Source organism: Acinonyx jubatus, chromosome D3 (assembly GCF_027475565.1).
Source record: "Acinonyx jubatus isolate Ajub_Pintada_27869175 chromosome D3, VMU_Ajub_asm_v1.0, whole genome shotgun sequence".
Lineage (NCBI taxonomy): Eukaryota > Metazoa > Chordata > Mammalia > Carnivora > Felidae > Acinonyx > Acinonyx jubatus.
In genome coordinates, this window is record NC_069392.1 from 15856971 (window position 1) to 15877398 (window position 20428).

Here is a 20428-nt window from a genome sequence, read left to right on the forward strand (position 1 = left end):
ATGTCTCTGTTTCCCTAAAAGTCATAAAGAGACTTTAAGGTAATGCTGATTTGGCTGGTGATCAGTTTTTACAATGGTGTCTTCAAAGGAGATGAATAAGGAAGTTAGCATTATTCAAGCACGCATCAATCGCTCAATCTCAAGGATGCTAGGGTCTGGCTGCCAACAGCTAAGCAGATTCCCTCTCTGGTGGCAGATTCCAGGTCTCGATGGAGTTGTGGGCTCTGTCAGAATCTCACTATTCTCAAAAGCCATGTTCCTACCAGGCTGCTTAACATCAAGTTTTTGGTAAAGAACTTTGAATAATGGATTTGCTTTGAGAGAATGCTTTGAGAGATGCCTTCTCTCAATTCTGCATCACACTTCAACCAGACTTCTAACATTGTAGCTTTACCTTGTTTGCCCCCTGCTCTCTGGGTCTAGGTACTCAGCAAACCTGCAAAATACCTACTCAGGCTGGAAATGCTCCAAAGAGAGAATCCTTTCAAACCGCAACTAGTTAGGACTGCGTTTCCCTGCCAGCGTGGGTCTGGATAGAGCCAGTCTGGGGCCCAGGTAGAGACTCCCAGAACATAAACAAACAATGAAGGAGCTCATCCCTCGGCTTCCATTCCCTAGGACCCGATCACTCTAGTGCCCAACAATGTTCCCTTCTAGCATCTTCCCCCTTGAATTACCTATACCCAACAACACATCAGATAGCACTCATTCTCTGCCGCCCTCAAGACCACTGTAGTATCCTTTTCTCCAATATTTTAAAATTTATTTTTAAATACTATGAAAATCTTCACAGGCACAAAAGTAGTAAGGTAGTACAATGCACTCCCACATGCCCCTCACCCAAGTTCAACAACGAGCAACTCCCATTCCATTCCACCCCATCCCTGTCTTGTTTGCACGTTTGTTGATTATTAAAAGAAAACCCCGGACAAGGTATCATGTCACCCATAACTACTGCAGTAGATATCTCTAACATGGGGTTTCTCAACTGGGGCACTAGTGACATGTGGGAGTGGACAATGCTTTGTTGTAGGGGGCTGTCGTGTGTTGGAGGGCATTTAGCAGTTATCCCTGACCTCTTCCCACCAGATGCCAACAGCACCTCAAGTCATGACAACCAAAAATGTCTCCAGCCATTGCCAAATGTCCCGTGGGGGGCAAAATCACCCCCAGTTGAGAACCACTGCTCTAACAGATAAGGACGTCCAAAATACTGTTACAATACCTCCATCACACCCAACAAAACCACGATAACTCCATAACATTATATAACAACACGTTTGTGTTCAATTTCTCCAGTTATCCCAAAAATGTCTCTTTACAGTTGGTTTTTCACTTGAATCAAGATCCAACCAAGGTTCACAAACTGATTTGGTTGGTATGTCTCTTAATCTATAGCATTGAATTTTTTTTTTAATTTTTTTTTAACATTTATTTTTGAGACAGAGAGAGACAGAGCATGAACGGGGGAGGGGCAGAGAGAGAGGGAGACACAGAACCGGAAGCAGGCTCCAGGCTCTGAGCCGTCAGCCCAGAGCCTGACGCGGGGCTCGAACTCACGGACCGCGAGATCGTGACCTGAGCCGAAGTCGGACGCTCAACCGACTGAGCCACCCAGGCGCCCCAGCACTGAATTTTTTTTAATGCCATTTATTGGTCTAAGAAACTGGATCACGTGTCTCTGTAGAATTTCCCACATTCTGAACTTGGTTTCAGTGTAAACTTGTGACATCATTTAACATGTTTCTCTGTCTCTCATGTTTCCTATAAACTGGAAGTTCAACTTAGGGCCTTCTGTACGTTCATATTCAATTCTTTTGGCAGGAATACCTCCTGGTATTCTGGATGTGCTGTCTACTTAATGCATGACATTAGAGGGCATACAATGTCCGCTTGTCTCCCGCCTTCTGATGTTCAGAATGATCCATGGGTTCTGATGACATCAGCCTGATCCCTCCACCATAAAGGTCCTCCCCCCCAATCTTTCACTTAAAGGTTTCAGCAACCATTGATGAGCATTGCCTACAGCCATTATTTCATTAAGGGCTGCAGAATGGTGGTTTTCTAATTTCATCATTCTTTCTGCATTTATTAGCACATCAACGATTTGATTACCCTGAAATATAGTTCAAATAGGAAGGCAGAACAAATGCTTGGTTCTTTCTATATTTAGCAACATCCAAAGTAATGACTTGGGGGCCCTTAGCAACAAGTGCTAGAAGTGACCAGTGAGATTTCAAGTTATCATTATGAACTCATAAACTGTTACATATTTGATGCGTTTCAAGCCACTGCAATCTTTTTGGTGCTCATATTGTCCCATCTTAGGCCAGGAGAAGCCCCTCTACTGGATATTCTTGCCAGAAAAGTCAAATCTGAATCTATTTTTAGCTTTTAGAGCTACCTTACAGTTTATAGGGGCTGAAAGAATAAGTACCACCATCATCCCTTACTGAGGACTCAGAGACAAATAGGTAAGACAATGACCTAACTTCTTCATCAAGTCAACGGCATGTATACACATGTATATGTGTGTGTATTTTTTTCAATTTAAAAAAATTGCCACTCTTCTCTGGGAGGGTGGGTAAATTTCCTGCAGCCCTGCATCAAAGGTTATCAAGCACTTGCCTTGCCAAGACTAACGTGGATATTTCCATCCCTAGCTGGCTATCGGTTCCTTGTGTGTGTCCTTTGTTAGCCAGAGTCTGAAGAACAGGAAGGGTGGGTCTTAGACCCCAAACTGCCAGTGCTGTGAGATGAATATAATCCTTTTCTTTCCACCACCAGGGAGCAACAGGGTTGGCCACATTTATTTTCTATGAGGTGAGACACTGAAAATCGTTTCCAAACCCTTGGTCGTGGACCACCTGGACCTCCTACTCTTTGTCCTTTGGTTGTAACCTCTTTTGACTCCTGCCAACCACCCTATTTAGTTTTATCCAAACTTCACACTCAGAAAATGAGCGTAAATGCAATCGCCACGCGTCACAGAATTGACTCAAAAATTGGCTGCTGAATATAGTCCCAGATGTTTAATATCATTTTTGAATCTTTGGCCAAATGATTTCCATGTTTGATTGGTTGTAGAAGGTTTTTGGGTGAGAATTTAAGGATTGAAGACTCCAATTTATGGGCTTTCCAAAAAAACCTATTCCTCGCCTTCTCCCAGGAAAGGCATTACTTTACCTCATTTGGAAGTGATTTTACTGAACTGAAATTTAGCATTGCACTGTCGGCTTGCACTAAGAGACACTATAAGAAGCAGTCATAGGGAAACACCTGGGTGGCTCAGACAGTTGAGCGTCCAACTCTTGATTTCGGCTCAAGTCATGATCTCACAGTTTATGGGCTCAAGCCCCGCGTCGCAGAGGGGAGCCATCAGTGCAGAGCCTGCTTGGGATCCTCTGTCTCCCTCTTTCTCTGCCTCTCCCTCTCTCTCTCAAAAATAAATAAACATAAATAAAAAAAGCAGCAGCAGCAGTCATAGGGAAGTCCCCAGAGCACGTATGGGAGGGGTGAGGTCTACCATGTCACAAGGAGGTCTCACTTATGAGGAAGCCAATGATGAAATTCCTCAGGGCTCAGTATCCAGAAAATCCTCTCCAGAAAATGCTCTCTTCTGAGCAAACCATTTTGGATTTTTCTCTCATGGGACTGAGACTCTCATACAGTTGACCCTTGAGCAACACAGGTTTGAACTGCAGAGGTCTACTTATACACAAATTTTTTTCAATAAATAAAGCACAGTACTGTAAATGTATTTTCCCTTATGATTTCTTAATAACATGTTCTTTTCCCCAGCTTACTTTAAGAATATAGTAAGAATATAGTATGTAATACACATTACAAAATATGTGTTATTCAACTATTTACATCATCAGTAAGGCATCTCGCCGACAGTAGGCTATTAGAAGTTTTGGGGGAGGGGCACCTGGGTGGCTCAGTCAGTTAAGCGTTGGACTTTGGCTCAGGTCATGATCTCACGGTTTGTGGGTTCAAGCGAGGCGACAGGCTCTGTGCTGGCAGCTCAGAGCCTGGAGCCTGCTTCAGATTCTGTGTCTCCCTCTCTCTCCACCCTCCCCTGCTCACACTCTCGCTCTCTCTCTCAAAAATAAATAAACATTAAACAAAAGAAGTTTTGGAGGAGTCTTAAGTTATATGCAGCTTTTTGACTATGTAGGGGTCAGCACCCCTAACCCCCATGCTGCTCAAGGGTCAAGTGTAACTGTTCCCATTTTCCTTTTTGTTCTGGCCACTAGGAGGCTAAGAGTCCCAAATCTGTCCTTGTCCAGCAACTTGACCAGAACTTGTTTGTTTTTACCTTTATCTCTGACTTGATTTCTTTACTGTGCTATTTCCTTCAGCCAGATTCCTACATTTATTTATTTTTATCCTTTTGATATTGCAATTATCTCTAAAATAAGCCATCTCAACTTATCTTGGAATAAAGTGAAATGCTGCATATTTTTAACATTTCTGGATGTAGCTTCTAAATTCAGACTAGAGCAGGGAAATCCCATAATCCTAATTTATAAGCAGTTAGCTCTTCTTAGCCTATTTTCTCCTATCAATAACTTACTTTCTAAAAACAGAACAATCCCCAAGAGAGACATAAATATTTGCCTGTATAGCCCATAAGCCTGTAACAGCTACTGACTACATGTCTTCATTATTCCTTGTTTATGTTGGAGAAGCAGGTGCCCACATGCTCCTGGTCTAGTGAGTTGAGTTCCTGCCATCACTACGATAGCATCCTCCCTCTTTCTACCCTCCTCTCTCACAGGCTGATCCCCTAAACAGTCCAGCTTCCCTTCCTCACTTCCTCCTGCCCCTGAAGCAACTGGGCGGCTGTCCAACAGGGAGATACACTTGAGGGGCAACCAAGGTGAATATAGGAGCACATCTACCAACCTCCTTGAACTAGCTCTGAAAACAAAGCATGGACAGAAACCTGCTCGAATGGTAGGAACCCAAAACAAGCAGACCTGAAAAAGACCCAAAACAAACCAACACACACACACACACACACACACACACACACACACACACACACTTCACAAGCCATTGAGATAATGCTGTTCTAAAAGCAGAACACTAAAATAAATAAATGAAATATTCATGTTAAAACCATAAGGGGCTTTCATTTGTGAAGAAAAGAACACTGTTCATCATAAATCAATGCCAGAGCGGCCAATTCAAAGGATAAACAGGGGTTTTATGAAGATCTCTTCATTTATATCAATGATGCAGGAAAATCACCTGACAATAAAAACTCCTGATTTCTTGGGAGACAGTATAGCGATGTTGTTAAGGGTATAGGCCACACTGGTGTTTACGTGAGTACAGAATATTCTGGGAAGTTACATAAGAAGCTGACAATTGTGGTTCACTTTAGGGAGACGCAATGGGCACAGAGTGAGAAGGAGACAATTTTCACTGTTTAAACTTCTGTGTCACTTGAATTTTTTTTTTTTTTTTTTTTTTTTTTTACCACAAACTATACAACTTTTTCAAATAAATACAAGCAAAGAGAACTTGGGAGTCTGAGAGACCCGAATTTGACTTCTGCCAACTACTCGCTCTGTGACCTTTGCCAAGTGGCTTCATCTCCTCAGGCCTCAAGGTCCTCATCTGAACGGTGGGACTAATCATACCACCCATCTCATAGAGCTGTAGCAAGTAAATGGGACAATAATATGCAGAATGTGCTTTGCAGAGCCCCTGGCACATACTAGGTGCTTAATAAATGGCATGGCAATATAATACACATCTAAAAAGTTAATGAAGAAAACTTAGTCCATCTTTAATTAAAAGTAAATATGGGGGGCACCTGGGTGGCTCAGTCGGTTAAGCATCTGACTTCAGCTCAGGTCATGATCTCGCAGTTCGTGAGTTCGAGCCCTGCGTTTGGTTCTATGCTGACAGCTCAGAGCCTGGAACCTGCTTTGGATTCTGTGTCTCCCTCTCTCTCTCTGCCCCTTCCCTGTTTGTGCTCTGTCTTTCTCTCTCAAAACTAAACATTAAAAAAAAATTTTTTTAATAAAAAAGGAACAATAGTAAGCTGGGTGGAGGATGTGGAGTAGAAGGCACAAAATGCCTTTTTACAACCACCTATTTGCTATCAGCAGGTGGAGATTAAGTCAAGCCACCATCTTGAAAGATAGGAAGGTTGTAAAGTCCGTCTGAGAAAAAAGCTTTAAATCCCTCAAAAGCAGAGCCTAAAACCCAGCATTTCTAAGCAGTTCCATCCACCCGTGGAAGTCCTCAGCCAAAAAGCAGTCTTCCCTTCTCCCAGGCCCAGAGGACAAAATGAAAGACCCCACAAAGATGAACGAGAAACCCTAAGGCTGACAGAATGAATTTTCTCCTCTTGCAGGGCTTTGCAAATGCTAATATGCACAGGAATCTTATTTCTGGGGATCTTATTAAAGTGCAGCCTCTGATTCAGCAGATCTAGAGGGGCCTGAGTCTCTGCATCTCTAACAAGCTCCCAGGTGATGCCAATGCTGCTGGTCCACAGACCACACTCCACACAACAAGTGAACCACAGTCTGGACTACGGTTCCACTGCTTGTTAGCAATGGCAGTCATGAGTGATTCTGATTACTGCAATATTTTCTCTCCTGGTAAAAACCTGGCCGATCCTTCCAAATCAGCGGTTCTCAATCAGGGGTGGCTGTGGCCCCCAGTGGACACTGGGCAATGTCTGGAGACCTATTTGGTTATCACAAACTGCATGGGGGAGGGTGCTTCTGGCATGTATGGGAGTAAAGGCCAGGGGGTGCTGCTGAATATCCTGCACTCACACAACAGCCCCATCACAATTATCTGGTCCCATGTGTCACCAGTGCCAAGGTTGAGAAACCCTGGGTTTTGGTTTTTGTTTTTTTTTTAATGAAATTTATTGTCAAATTGGTTTCCATACAACATCCGGTGCTCATCCCAACCGGTGCCCTCCTCAATGCCCATCACCCACTTTCCCCTTCCCCCACCCCCCATCAACCCTCAGTTTGTTCTCAGTATTTAAGAGTCTCTTATGGTTTGCCTCCTTCCCTCTCTGTAACTTTTTTTTTCCCCTCTTCCCCTCCCCCCTGGTCTTCTGTTGAGTTTCTCAGAATCCACATATGAGTGAAAACATATGGTATCTGTCTTTCTCTGCCTGACTTATTTCACTTAGCATAACACTCTCCAGTTCTATCCACATTGCTACAAATGGCCAGATTTCATTCTTTCTCATTGCCAAGTAGTATTCCATTGTATTATATAAACCACATCTTCGTTGTCCATTCGCCAGATGATGGACATTTAGGCTCTTTCCATAATTTGGCTATTGTTGAAAGTGCTGCTATAAACATTGGGGTACAAGTGCCCCTATGCATCAGCACTCCTGTATCCCTTGGGTAAATTCCTAGCTGTGCTATTGCTGGGTCATAGGGTAGGTCTATTTTTAATTTTCTGAGGAACCTCCACACTGCTTTCCAGAGCGGCTGCACGAGTTTGCATTCCTACCAACTGTGCAAGAGGGTTCCTGGAGAAACCCTGTTCTAATAACCAGAAAATAAGAGTTGGGTCGTGTCAATTCATCCCAAGACTATAAACCCCAATTTTGGAAGTGGGTCTTGAATCCAATACTGTCCTTTCCCAGGCCAGACGTGAAGCTTGGCGAGGTTAACAGATTAACAGGAAGAACAGGATGCCATATGTAGGGAAGGGGTCACCAGTTCATAGTCCATATTTTGTTTAAAATCAGGCACATGTGGTTCAGTAAGCCAATGAGTGACCCACTAAGCATTAATCTTTCTATGATTTCGGGCTACAGCAATTTAACAGGAACAGATGTAAGCAGACCTGAAGCTTAGACTATAAGTTCCCTGAAGACAGGACCATATCCAAATTTGTCCATCAACAGAGCTACGCTTAGCACAATGAGGAAGAAGGCAGACACTCAACATCATGACGAATCCTGTAGATTCAAGAATTCCAGATGTGCTAAATAGATGCAGAGACTAAACCACCCCTAGTGTGACATGGTTTATTATTTGTCATCACCACAAACACTATTACACTATTACTAACAACAATGATCTACGCCAAGGCATGCCTGGTTCTGTAGAAAGAGCACGGGCTCTAGAGTCACGCAGACCTCGATCCAAATCCCGATTCTCTCACTATGTGACCTGAGACAAGTTAACATAGTGTCCACATCTGTAATATGGGCATAATAATCCTTACCTCTGACAGAACTGTTTCAAAGTCGTACAGTGTCATGTATTTAAACAGCTAGTTGGCTACTTAACCAATACTTCCTACCATATTAAGGACTGGAGTAAAATGCCCAGTGAGTTATATGGTGCTTATTTCTGCATAGAACAGTATGTAAAGATTTCACCTGATGACACAAAGCCACAAGATCCCTTTCCTTTAAACCAAAGGCCATCATGCCCCAGGTTTATTGAACAACCACAGGACTGTGCATTTGTGGTTTTATGATGGCCACTCAGGGCCTGGTAGTGCACAATGATCATCAATGACAAAAAAGAGACCTACACAGCATGGGAACACCACCGAGTCACTCACTACCAGTGGAAGTGAAATGTACCCTCTGCTAACAAATGGTAAGGACCTGAAAACTCACAATCATTTTGCAAGAGCTAGGTCTTTCTGAGAATAGTGAAAAGAACATAATTTAGAAGAAGACTGTGTCGTAAGTAACAGACAACGTCTGAGCATTAGCCACAGACGTTCCAGGATATTTCCACAATCCATGTTCGCATTTCGCATTCCCCGTCAGGACGTAACGGTGTTGGACGAAAGGGACAAGCATGCCGGTTCCAATGACATCACTATGTCTGTGCAAGGAAGATATTTTAACAGATGTGACTAGAAAAGCACAGCAGGCAGCAAAACTTCCCCACTAACAGGAGCAAGTGTATGATGCCAGGAAATGGAGGCGTAACCCCGAAGGCATGAATGAGAGAGGCCCTCTGACCTCAGCATTCCAGAAGCTCAGAAAATATCAGGCTGGGTACCACCAGACTCTTGCCCAATACTGGAAACATCACTGGAATTGCAAAGTCCAGGGCAGCCAGTATACTTAAGAAGTCTCCTACTGGAACTTGGAAAGCCACCTTGAAATAATGATGATAATAATAAGCAGCTGAAAACATAAGCTGACATCTGATCGCGCGAAGGTGGGAATGAAACATCAGGGTAATGGGCACCTGGGGACCTTCATGGGGCAGTAACTCATCACAAAGCCTTTGACTTGCTGAGAGAATACGGGTTCCTGAACTGGGTCAGGTTCCTGGTTCGTGTACTGTTGCCCAGAGCAACCCTAAGAGGCTGGACCCAGGGGGACGCAGATGTTCCGTCTGACTTCAGCGTGAAAGCTGAGGCATGTTCTAGTTCCCCTCAGCAGCCACTCCCGATTCTGTCATTCATAAATTTGTCCAGACCCTTCTTAAACTACATTCATATATCCTGCCAGGACCACCTCTTGAGATGATGAGTTTTAGAAGATTATTACCTGCTGTGTTAAGCAGTACTTCCTTTCATTGGTTACAACAAGAAAAAGAAGAATTAGGGGTGAGGCAGCAGAAAGGCTAATGTTACTTTCATCAAGGGACAATCTTGTGTGTGAAAAGTACAGATATTTAATACCCTGGAACCACAAGGCATTGAAACAGCAACCATAAACTCGGCTTCAAGGGTTTTGCTTAATGAAAGTCACTCAACATGCATTTGTGGAAAAGCTGGGACTGGACAAAGGCATAATTTCTGTTAGAGTTACCTAGTTGGAAAGTAGCTCAAAGATCATGGAGCCCAGCAATGTTTTCAATCACACAACCCCAAGTTGATTGCAAATATGCAGGGATCAGAGGTTGGTTTAAAAAAATTCTGCAAGGGAAACTTAGTGAACTTCCCTAACAGGGAAATCTCGTAGGAGAAGCTCAGTGAATACCGTGTCTCTCTGCATTGTCAGGGATGCGACAGAACCTCCAGGAAAACGCACTACCAATCCTCGGGGGACATGAAGATGCCCCTCATTGGCTGAGCTACACTAAGTATGTGCCTACTGCAGGTGCCTGCAATATGGCACCCTGGACTGACTCCTGGAACAGAGACATGAGTGGAGAAACCAGTGAAATCAGAATAAAGTTTGAAGTTTGATTAATAGCAATGTGCAAATATTAATCTTAGTTTTGACAAATGTGGCACCGTTATATAAGATGTTATAACATTAGGAGACGCTAAGAGAAGGGCATGTGGGAACTCTCTGTACTGTCTTTGCAAGCTTTCTATGAACCTATTATTATTCCAAAATAAGGTTAATTAAAATTAAAAGACATTTTTTTAAAGCAAACCTATTTCATGACACTCCAGAGCCACTGCACTGGGAGTCAGAAGCCCATAAAAGCCATCAGGATTTTGAAAAATCAAGATTCAGGGCAAAGGACATGAAAAGACATTTTTCTAAAGAAGACAAACACATCAGGGAAAAACAAATCAAAACCACAATGAGATACCACCTCACACCTGTCAGAATGGCTAAAATTGACAACACAGTAAATAGCAGATGTTGGCAAGGATGTGGAGAAAGGGAAACCCCCTTACACTGTTGATGGAAATGCAAACTGGTGCAGCCATTCTGGAAAACAGTATGGAGGTTCCTCGAAGTTAAAAATAGAACTACCCTACGATCTAGCAATTGCACTACTAGGTATTTACCCAAATACTGATTCAAAGGGGTACATGTACTCCAATGTTTATAGTAGCATTATCAACAATAGCCAAATTATGGAAAGAGCCCAAATGTCTATCGACTGATAAATGGATAAAGAAGTGGTAGATACACACACACACAGACACACACACACACACACACACACACACACACACACACACACAGGAATATTACTCAGCCATCAAAAAGAATGAAATCTTCCCATTTGCAACAACGTGGATGGAGCTAGAGTGTATTATGCTAAGCGAAATAAGTCAGAGAAAAGACAAATACCATATGATTTCACTCATATGTGGAATTTAAGAAACAAAACAGATGAACATGTGGAAAGGGGGTGAGAAGAGAAGAAAGGGAAACAAACCACAAGAGACTCTTAACAATGGAGAACACAGGGTTGATGGAGGGAGGTGGGTGGGGGATGGGTTAGATGGGTGGTGGGTACAAAGGAGGGCACTTGTAACAATGAGCACTGGGTTGTAAGTGATGAATCACTGAGTTCTACTCCTGAATCTAGTATTATACTATACATCAACTAAAATTTAAATAAAATTTGAAAAAAATAAAAAGAAGACATATAGATGGCCAATATGTATATGAAAAGGTGTTCAACATCACTAATCGTCAGGGAAATGCAAATCAAAACCACAATGAGATACTGCTTCACACCTATTAAAATGACTATGATCAAAAAGCCAAGATAACAAGAGTTGGTGAGGATGTGGAGAAAAGGGAATTCTTACACACTGTTGGTAAGAAGGTTAATTGTTACAGCCACTAAGGACAACAGTACAGAGGTTGCTCAAAAACTAAAAATAGAACTACCGTATGATCCAGCAATCCCTCTTCTAGTCGAACACCCAAAGAAAATGCAATCAGTACCTCGAAGAAAGATCTGTGCTCTCCCGTTCATGGCAGCATTATTCACAATAGACAAGATATGGAAACAATCTAAGTGTCTATCAACAGATGAATGGATAAAGAATTTGTAGTATGTATACACACACACGAGAGAATATCACTCAGTCTGGAAGGAAGGAAGGAAGGAAGGAAGGAAGGAAGGGCGGACGGGGTGCCTGGGTGACTCAGTCTGTTCAGCATCTGACTCTTGATTTCTGCTCAGGTCATGATCTCACGGTTCATGAGATTGAGCCCCACATCAGGGTCTGCGCTAGCAGCATGGAACCTGCTTGGGATATTCTCTCTCTGTCTCTGTCTCTCTCTCTCTCAAAAATAAATGGATAACCATAAAAAAAAAATAAGATTACAGAGATAAAAAGGCAAGGCAAGAAAAGACTATTTGAACAGCATCTAAAGAAAACTATATCAAATCTTTCTAAAAGCAAAAAAGAAAATAGCCTGAAAATATACTATTGATTAAAAGCCCTGAACCTTGGAAGATTTGGGGATTGATGCCTGAAGATTAGAAAAATTAAGCAGTGTGGCTCCCAGAAGAAAAATAAATTTGCTAAGGCAGATTTATAAAAATGTAGCCTACTTAAACATTTGGGCAGGTTAGAGAAACCATCAAAATGGCTTTCAACTGGAAAACACTGGGATCTTAACCCAACTCATCATATATTAGGATTACAACATGGCTCGAACTAGAAGTCTGGTTTTGACACCTAGAAATGGATTCCACTCCCCACCTCCCCTCATCACCAAAGATAAAACACTCAAACAGGGTCACCTGGGTGGCTCAGTGGGATGAGCGTCTGACTTTGGCTCAAGTCATGATCTCACGGTCCATGGGTTTGAGCCCTGCATCGGGCTCTGTGCTGCAGCTCAGAGCCCAGACCTGCTTTGGATTGTGTCTCCAACTCTCTCTGACCCTCTCCTGCTCGTGCTCTCTCTCTCAAAAATAAATAAATATTTTTTAAAAATTAAAAAAAACAAAAACAACCCAGTCAGACCCACTGCTTTCCTACCGGCCCTAATCTATGCTAATCATTGGCACATTCAATCAACACATCCAAAAATAAAAAAATGTTTTAAAAAAATCAATTTTTTTTTAAGTTTGTTTATTTTTGAGAGAGAGAGAGTGCGTGCACAAGTGGGAGAAGGACGCGGTTGTGTGTGTGTCGGGGTGGGGGGGAGGGGGGGTCGGGGGTCTGGACAGAGGATCCAGAGAAGGCTCTGTACTAACAGCAGAGAGGCCGATGCAGGGCCCAAACTCACCAACTGTGAGATAATGACCTGAGCTGAAGTTGGACGCTCAATCGGCTGAGCCACCCATGTGTTCCCCAAAATCACCAATTTGTAAAAGCCCAAGCATTTTGGTTTTGTCAATAATAAATCAAATCTGTTTTTAATGAATTTCATTTGCACTAATTGATTCCAAAGTGATGTATGTATGAATGAATCTGCTGTGTGTGTCTATGTTACAGATTTTACAGGCTTGTGAGCAAAGACAAAATGTTTCTGAGGCAAACACGAACACAGAGAGGCATTTATGGGTTTCGTGCAGGCTTGGCCATTTGCAGAGCAACCTGGCACTTTGCCTCATTTTTGAGTCTTTTTTCCCAATCTGTGAAGGAAATACATACGTCCACTTTTCCTCTTAGAAGAAACTCTGTCAAACCAACCGGCAACCCTTGAACTCCATCAGTCTGTTCCTCTAACTTACTGAGAGATGATGTGAAGGCCACTTAAGCATAGAGTTTGATAAATGACCCCATTCTGTGCAAACAATTTTAAAGAAGAATTACCACTTACAGACAGCTACATCATTAGCCCTTTCTATCCCTGGAGATAATTGAGGCCCTTATTTATATAATTTATACCACCTTCTGCAGGCCAGAATAATTTCAGAACATTCTTAAGTGTTTACACTTAATCTGAACACCAGAAAGGAAGGACCGCAGCCCTACTCACAGTTACGAATGTTATTCCAGTCGATTTTGGAGAAGAAAGGGTGGCAGCAAAGGCCTTCAAACTTCAGTCTCTCTTTCTGGCCACACAACAAACTCTGAATCAGATCAAGTAATTCGCTGCTAACTTTTGGATCCTCCGGAAACTTCAAAAACCGCTATTCCAAAAAAATAATAATTATTATTTCCTTAGCAAACTCAGTTTCTCATGTCCCCCCAAAAAAGTATTTCTCATATATGCAAGTTTCTTTTTGTTAAAAGAAGGAAGTTTTGTGCCCTCTTAACTTTGGACCAAAGGCATGTTCCCAAAATAAATGGCTTGTTCACATCAATAGGCCTAGTTCCTTTGCAAGAGTTCAATATCCTTCATGATTTGACCTCGGTCCTCTCTCTTGTCTCATGTAGCTACACTCCCCATCTCACTCTTTGCTGTCCAACAATGATGAGCTATTTAAAGCTTCCTGAACAAATCATGCTGTTCTCTCTGCCTAGAACGCCCTCCCCAGCCCGCACCCCTCTTCCACCAGATCACTGCCCAGCTCCACCACCCCCCCCCCGCCCCGTAATCTACTTCTACACAAACACAGTGCACTGTGATTTCCGTGTAATAACAGGGAAAGAAGGCAGAGAGAGCCTTCTGCTCTCTCAACACTGTAAACCTGGTACCTAACCGTGCCTGGTGCCATTCTCTCATTACTGAACGAATGAACTGAAATGAAGGAAATAAATTGGCCCCAAGAATCATCTAATGGAAAACCTGAACTCAAGAGGAGACTCAAGAATAACAATATATATATATATATTAAGCATATAAAATATGTATTATACAATATGAAAATACACATTAAGCATTCCAGAAAGATGAAGTTGGGTGAGTTCGAAAAAAACTGAAATGTCTCTTCTTCCTTTCAGTTGAAACTAAAACATACATATCTATCATATCCTAAAGAAATGAGCTTAATAGGGGCACCTGGGTGACTCAGTCGGCTGGGTGTCCGACTCCTGATTTCGGCTCAGGTCATGATCTCACCGTCATGAGATTGAGCCAGATGTCAGGCTTTGTGCTGACAGTGTAGAACCTCCTTAGGATTATCTCTCTCTCAAAATATTAAATAAACATTAAAAAAAAGAGAAATGGGGGGCACCTGGGTGGCTCAGTTGGTTAAGCATCCGACTTCGGCTCAGGTCACAATCTCACAGTTCGTGGGTTTGAGACCCGCGTCGGGCTCTGTGCTGACAGCTCAGAGCCTGGAGCCTGCTTCGGATTCTGTATCCCTTTCTCTCCTCTACCCCTCCCCCATTCACACTCTGTCTCTCTCTCTCTCTCTCTCTCTCTCAAAAATAAACAAAAAAATTTTTAGGAGAAATGGGCTTAATCTACTAGAATATACACTTATTAGAAAATAGTTTTAATTCTACTTCATATACATTCCTGTATTTCTAATTTCTGCCCCCATTTCAATTTTCCTGCCATATTCGATAGCTAGTGATACCGAGAAAGAGCATAGCATAGCATCAAGAGCATGGACTTCCAAGCCAGACTGACTGTGTTATTCTAGGCAAGATGGTCTTGCTTAACCATTGTGTGCTTTGGTTTCCTCATCTGTAAAATGGAAGTAGTATCTACCTCTTCCATTGTTTGAGGATTAGCCGAGTTAATGAACCCTATTTTTTTTTTTAATGTTTAGTTATTTTTGAGACAGAGAGAGACAGAGCATGAGCAGGGAAGGGGCAGAGAGAGAGAGGGAGACACAGAATCTGAAACAGGCTCCAGGCTCTGAGCGGTCAGCACAGAGCCCGATGCGGGGCTCGAACCCACGGACCGTGAGATCATGACCCGAGCCGAAGTCGGACGCTCAACCGACTGAGCCACCCAGGCGCCCCAGTGAACCCTATTTCATAAAGTCTAGGACTCAGTTATTCCCTTAACAGCACTGAAATAAAAATGCATTTTATAACCAATGAAATATCATAGATTAATTGGCAACAGTTTTTCTTTTTTAACGTTACCTAAAATAATGGCATAGGCTTACAATGACTGGCAGCTGAGAGTCAATAAAATACAATCACTAAAGCGCTTAGGACAGCTTTTAGCACAAAGTGCTTTATAAGTATTTGCTGTTGTTATTATCCAGCACTACTGATTTACATTACAAAGGTTCACTTGTACATTTTTAAATGACAGTTCTCAATATTACTTCAAAATCTACTAATGGCTCTTTACCTGGAAATTCATGATGTTATTGAAGGTTCTGGCTGACGTTCCCTCAGTGAATGGGGATCTTCCATAAACCATCTCATAAGCAATGACTCCCACTGACCACCAGTCACAATCCAGACTATAGACGCCTTTTCCGTCCCCATTCATCACAGTCAACACTTCAGGGGCCATGTAATCTGGGGTCCCAATCGGGAGTTTTGCGTTCACCTGGAAACCCATAAGCAAAATGAACACAGCAAAACTTTCAATTATTCTCGAATAGATTGCCGACAGCCACGTTTCAGACACAGGCTGATTTGCCACTGATTACTATTCTCCCAGGCACTTAAACCTTCTGTCAAGTGGCACGCTGTCAGGAAATGCAAACGATTTACTAATTAAAAAAAAAAAAAGTACATAATATAATCCAAAGGCAAAAGGGCAAGAGTTGTTGATGATATACGCCCTTTGGTTACACAAATGAGAACTGGGGAAAGAACGGAAGGTGTCTTTCCTGATACATGTTACACAGTATTTCTCTTACTTAGGAAAACAGCAAAATGATAATAAATCCTAAAGACGAATCTATAAGATCTATCTACCCATTATTGAAAACCTGGCAGCTAGCTGGGGCAACACGATATTGCAAACGCATTGTATCTCAAGTTTAAATATTTGGAATCAACATTCCTACTTCAAGCCACCCACAGGGCAAGACATGATAAGTATCTTCCACCAGAGACCAATGTGAATGAGTTCATTTCCCTCACCCCAAACTCCTGTTCCTGTGGTTGCCTCCCCACTGTTCAGAAATCCACAGCCCTCCAATCCAGTGGCACTCAAGCACCCAACCCTCGCAAAGGTTAGGACAATGTAGTAGGTCTTTTTCTAAAGCTAAATATATCCCATTTAAAGAACTGTCCTTTTTTCTGAGAACTTGTCCTTCCGACTGTTTTAGTGTTTACATGTCCTTTGTTTCTTGAAATGAGGCCTGATAAAAGACTTTCTGCCCCCTACCCCCTTCCCTTCCTAGACAACAGAGGAAGTCAGCAACGTTTTCAGCCTTCAAAATTATTTTGAAGTCTTACTGAGCCATGAAATTTGAAGGCTAAGGATCACCTCTCTGACTTCTTCCCTATCAACACAGAAAGGGCCTGATGTTAGTCATATACTGTGTTGACCAATAATCCTACAGCCGTCCAATAGCCCTGCCTTTAAAGAGGTTTCTCTCACATCAGCAGTTACATGGGCAGAAACGATCTTTCTCCCTATTAAAGGATGTCGAGTGCCCCCGAGTGACCTTAGATATTTTGTAGGTATGGCCACACCCCTTTAAGGCTGGGCTTTATATTAAGAAAGGCAATTTGCTTTGCTTTGTTTTGACCAGAAACTTAGTCCCCTTCTCTAGGGACAGACACCCAAGCTCTTCCAGCTCATAACTTTAATCTTGTCCATTCCTCTGCCCCAAAGACCCACGATTATAGGAAACAGACCCACTCTCCCTACTCCTTCTCTTTTCACCCCTTTTCTCAAGCCCACCATAGGTTTTCCAAACCCTAAATCCAGACAGCAGTGTGATGCTGTTATTCTTTACACCAGTCATCTGTTGCTTTGGGCAACAGAATTTCCACTGGGAGGACGCCTGGCTGGCCCAGTCAGCGGAACATGCAAATCTTGACCTCGGAGTTGTGAGTTCGAGCCCCACACTGGGTGTAGAGATTACATTAAAAAAAAAAATAAAATCTTTAAAAAAAAAAGAATCTCCACTGCGAGTACCCACTGGGAAAGCTGGACAGTCATACCGCCCAAGAAAACCAAAGGCCATTGTTGATAGACTAAAGTGGGGAGAAAGGACACCACATCCGGTCTAAGACAGGGTACCTTACGCTTGAGGAATTGAAAGTAGCTTAAGTCAAGAGGAAGCCTCGATGCTGGGGAGCCTGAGCTAAGACTTCTATTTTTTTTTATGTGAAATTTATTGTCAAATTGGTTTCCATACAACACCCAGTGCTCATCCCAACAGGTGAAGACTTCTATCTATCTTTTAATGTGTATGTAAATGTTAATGAGCTCAGCACAGGATTCAGATTAAACTACAGGGTTTTAATAAAAACCCTCAATACTGACAATGAGAAATAAAAGTATTTTTTAAATATGAAAACAAGAGGAGAAAAACTGCAATGTCATCACTGATTAAACGCTTACCCTTTATGCCTAATTACCTTGCAGAACCATTAATATGCAATCCTCAAACATGCACTGCTTGCACTTGCTGGGTTTTATTTTATTATCACACTAGATTGTTTGGAAATATTCAGTTCTCCTTGTTTGCAGCGCACGGGGATTGGTCACTTGTTCACAACCAAAGAGTCGAAAGGAATTGGACTGGGGCACATTATCAGCATGACCCAGCAAAGGGCATAAGTCACCAATGCCTCATTTTCAAACTCATGATTAGACTTATCCAAGAGCGTCAGGTAACTCCCTAACTACTGCCCTCTAACAGATATGTGATTATACACATTTATGTCTAATCACTTTATAATTTTCAAAATTTTAAGGAAAATATCCCTAGCTTCCCTTATGGACATCTCTGACATAAAGTATATTAAGTACTTAATAGTAATTAACAAAGGCTTTTAATGACAATTTAATGACTGTTAAATTTCCATTAGCTACCGACCTCCAAGCACATTAAACCCATTTAACACGTAATACCACCATCCTGACAAGGATTTTGCAAGATGGTTTCACTCTCTTCTGGTGGCAATTCACAGCCAGCTAATCTGGGTGAGATATTAAAAGTGGAGCCATGTACTGTGGGCCAGCCTGCCTGACAGGACACCATCTGATAATTAACTAGTTAATTTTCACTGTATTGATAAGGAAGAAAATACACCAATTCAGCAGGAGACAATAAGAAAATGACTAGGAGACAGAAAACTGAGTTGTATTTCAGGAAATAGAGAGGTTAAGGCAAGAAAAAAAAGGGGGTAGATTAACTTAGATTCCTTTACAAGCAGAAAGCAGATGAGAAGTAAGAAAACCACCATCTGCCTCCTCCCAATCCTCTTCCCCTAAAATGCTTATTAAACATAAAACTATTTCAGGGCGCCTGGGTGGCTCAGTAGGTTAAGCATCTGACTTCGGCTCAGGTCATGATCTCACAGTTCGTGAGTTCAAGTCCTGTGTCAGGCTCTGTGCTGACAGCTCAGAGCCTGGAGCCTGCTCCGGATTCTGTCTCCCTCTGCCCCTCCCCTGCTCGTGTTCTCTCTCAAAGAATAAATAAACATTAAAAAAAAAGTCTTTTTAAAAAACTATTTCAACCTAACTTTCCCCATGTAGCTGCCCAGGGCAGAAACATCCGCCTGCAGAAGGAGGGGGGATGGGGGGCGTATCTCACTATGTTGTTCCTCTTGGGGAAAAGGAATAAAAGCTTTTCACTCCTACATAAATCTCAAAAAAGTCTATCTCCTATGAGTTTCCAACCACTAAATGAGGCTGATTAACACTTAACATGCTATACTGCTCTTTGTTTACAATCTCCTTACAAATGTTTGTGTGAGAGCTGAAAGAGACAGGTTGGAAGCGTTCACTATTTGTGACTCTTTGAGATTCTAATAAGGTAAGGTGGGTGACCAAAGTCACACCGCAGGTCAAAGGCATATCTCAGTTCAACAGCCAAACCTCTAGGCAGTATGGCCCCATGTTAGTAAGGAGAATACTCCAAAGTAACATTCTGACTAAGCGGCTTGGAATAATGACAATGGAAGATGGAAAACCCTATAGATCTAAGAGTCACAAATACCTAAAATTCATAGATAATATTTGTGAGCAGTAGGGAAAGGATTAATTGATTTTGGGTGAGTAACATATATAAATTTCAGTAAATGTAGATTATATATGGTATATTTTGAGTACAAAAAATATTCTGAACCCCCTTTTCACCTAGGAAACATTCTACTTAAAGGAAACATGTGCTTAACCCACCAAAAATACAAAATATATTTTAAAAAAGTATAATTCTATATCCATACGCAACTTCACCTAGATTGTAGATTATTGGTCTTCCATAATTAAAGGGCCTTTGCACTGAAAACAATGCTAAAAATTCCCTCCTACGTGCTTGTCACATTCTGGCCCTAAAAGTACAAAGTTCTGGAGAGGAGACTCTTTCTCCAAGAGAAGAGGAGATGACTGTTCTCATGTGTTGGACTGAGTGCCGTCTTTCCTTCACCAGACTAATCAGGGATTGAGCACTGAGCTGCAAATAAACCTGAGTGACCCTGGAGGGCTCCCCGGAAGTGAAGGTTGTTCCAATTAGAAGAACTGAAAAGGGTAGTCTGAAGCCCTAAAAAACAGAAATCTGAAATGAAGTAAAGTCCAGTCTCTCCATCAAGGGCTCTGAAGAAAGTGATTCCAGATGCACAGATCAGGCCTTAATTTATTCCCATTTATTTACCAAGTATTGACTTTGGACCACAATCTAGTTTTCCAAGTAGATTTTCTTATTGCAAGCACGTAGTGCTGGCTCTCATTAATAAGCTTTCTGATGTTTCTCAACTGACTTGCAATGGTTCTCAACCAGGGGTGATTTTGTCCCCAAGAAACACTGAG

General features: G+C 42.1%; 1 protein-coding gene across 17 annotated transcripts in view; it reads right to left on the reverse strand.

Moving 5' to 3' along the window:
* The window catches only part of CIT (citron rho-interacting serine/threonine kinase), a 166409-nt gene that overhangs the window by 112980 nt on the left and 33001 nt on the right, over window positions 1-20428 (reverse strand). For all 17 annotated transcript variants that reach the window (XM_053206540.1, XM_027043931.2, XM_027043924.2 and 14 more), the window contains exons 8-9: window positions 15836-16039; window positions 13616-13769 (exon numbers count right to left, since the gene is read on the reverse strand). In XM_053206540.1, the coding sequence (XP_053062515.1) occupies window positions 13616-13769; window positions 15836-16039 (358 nt within the window). The remainder of the gene's footprint in view (window positions 1-13615; window positions 13770-15835; window positions 16040-20428) is intronic.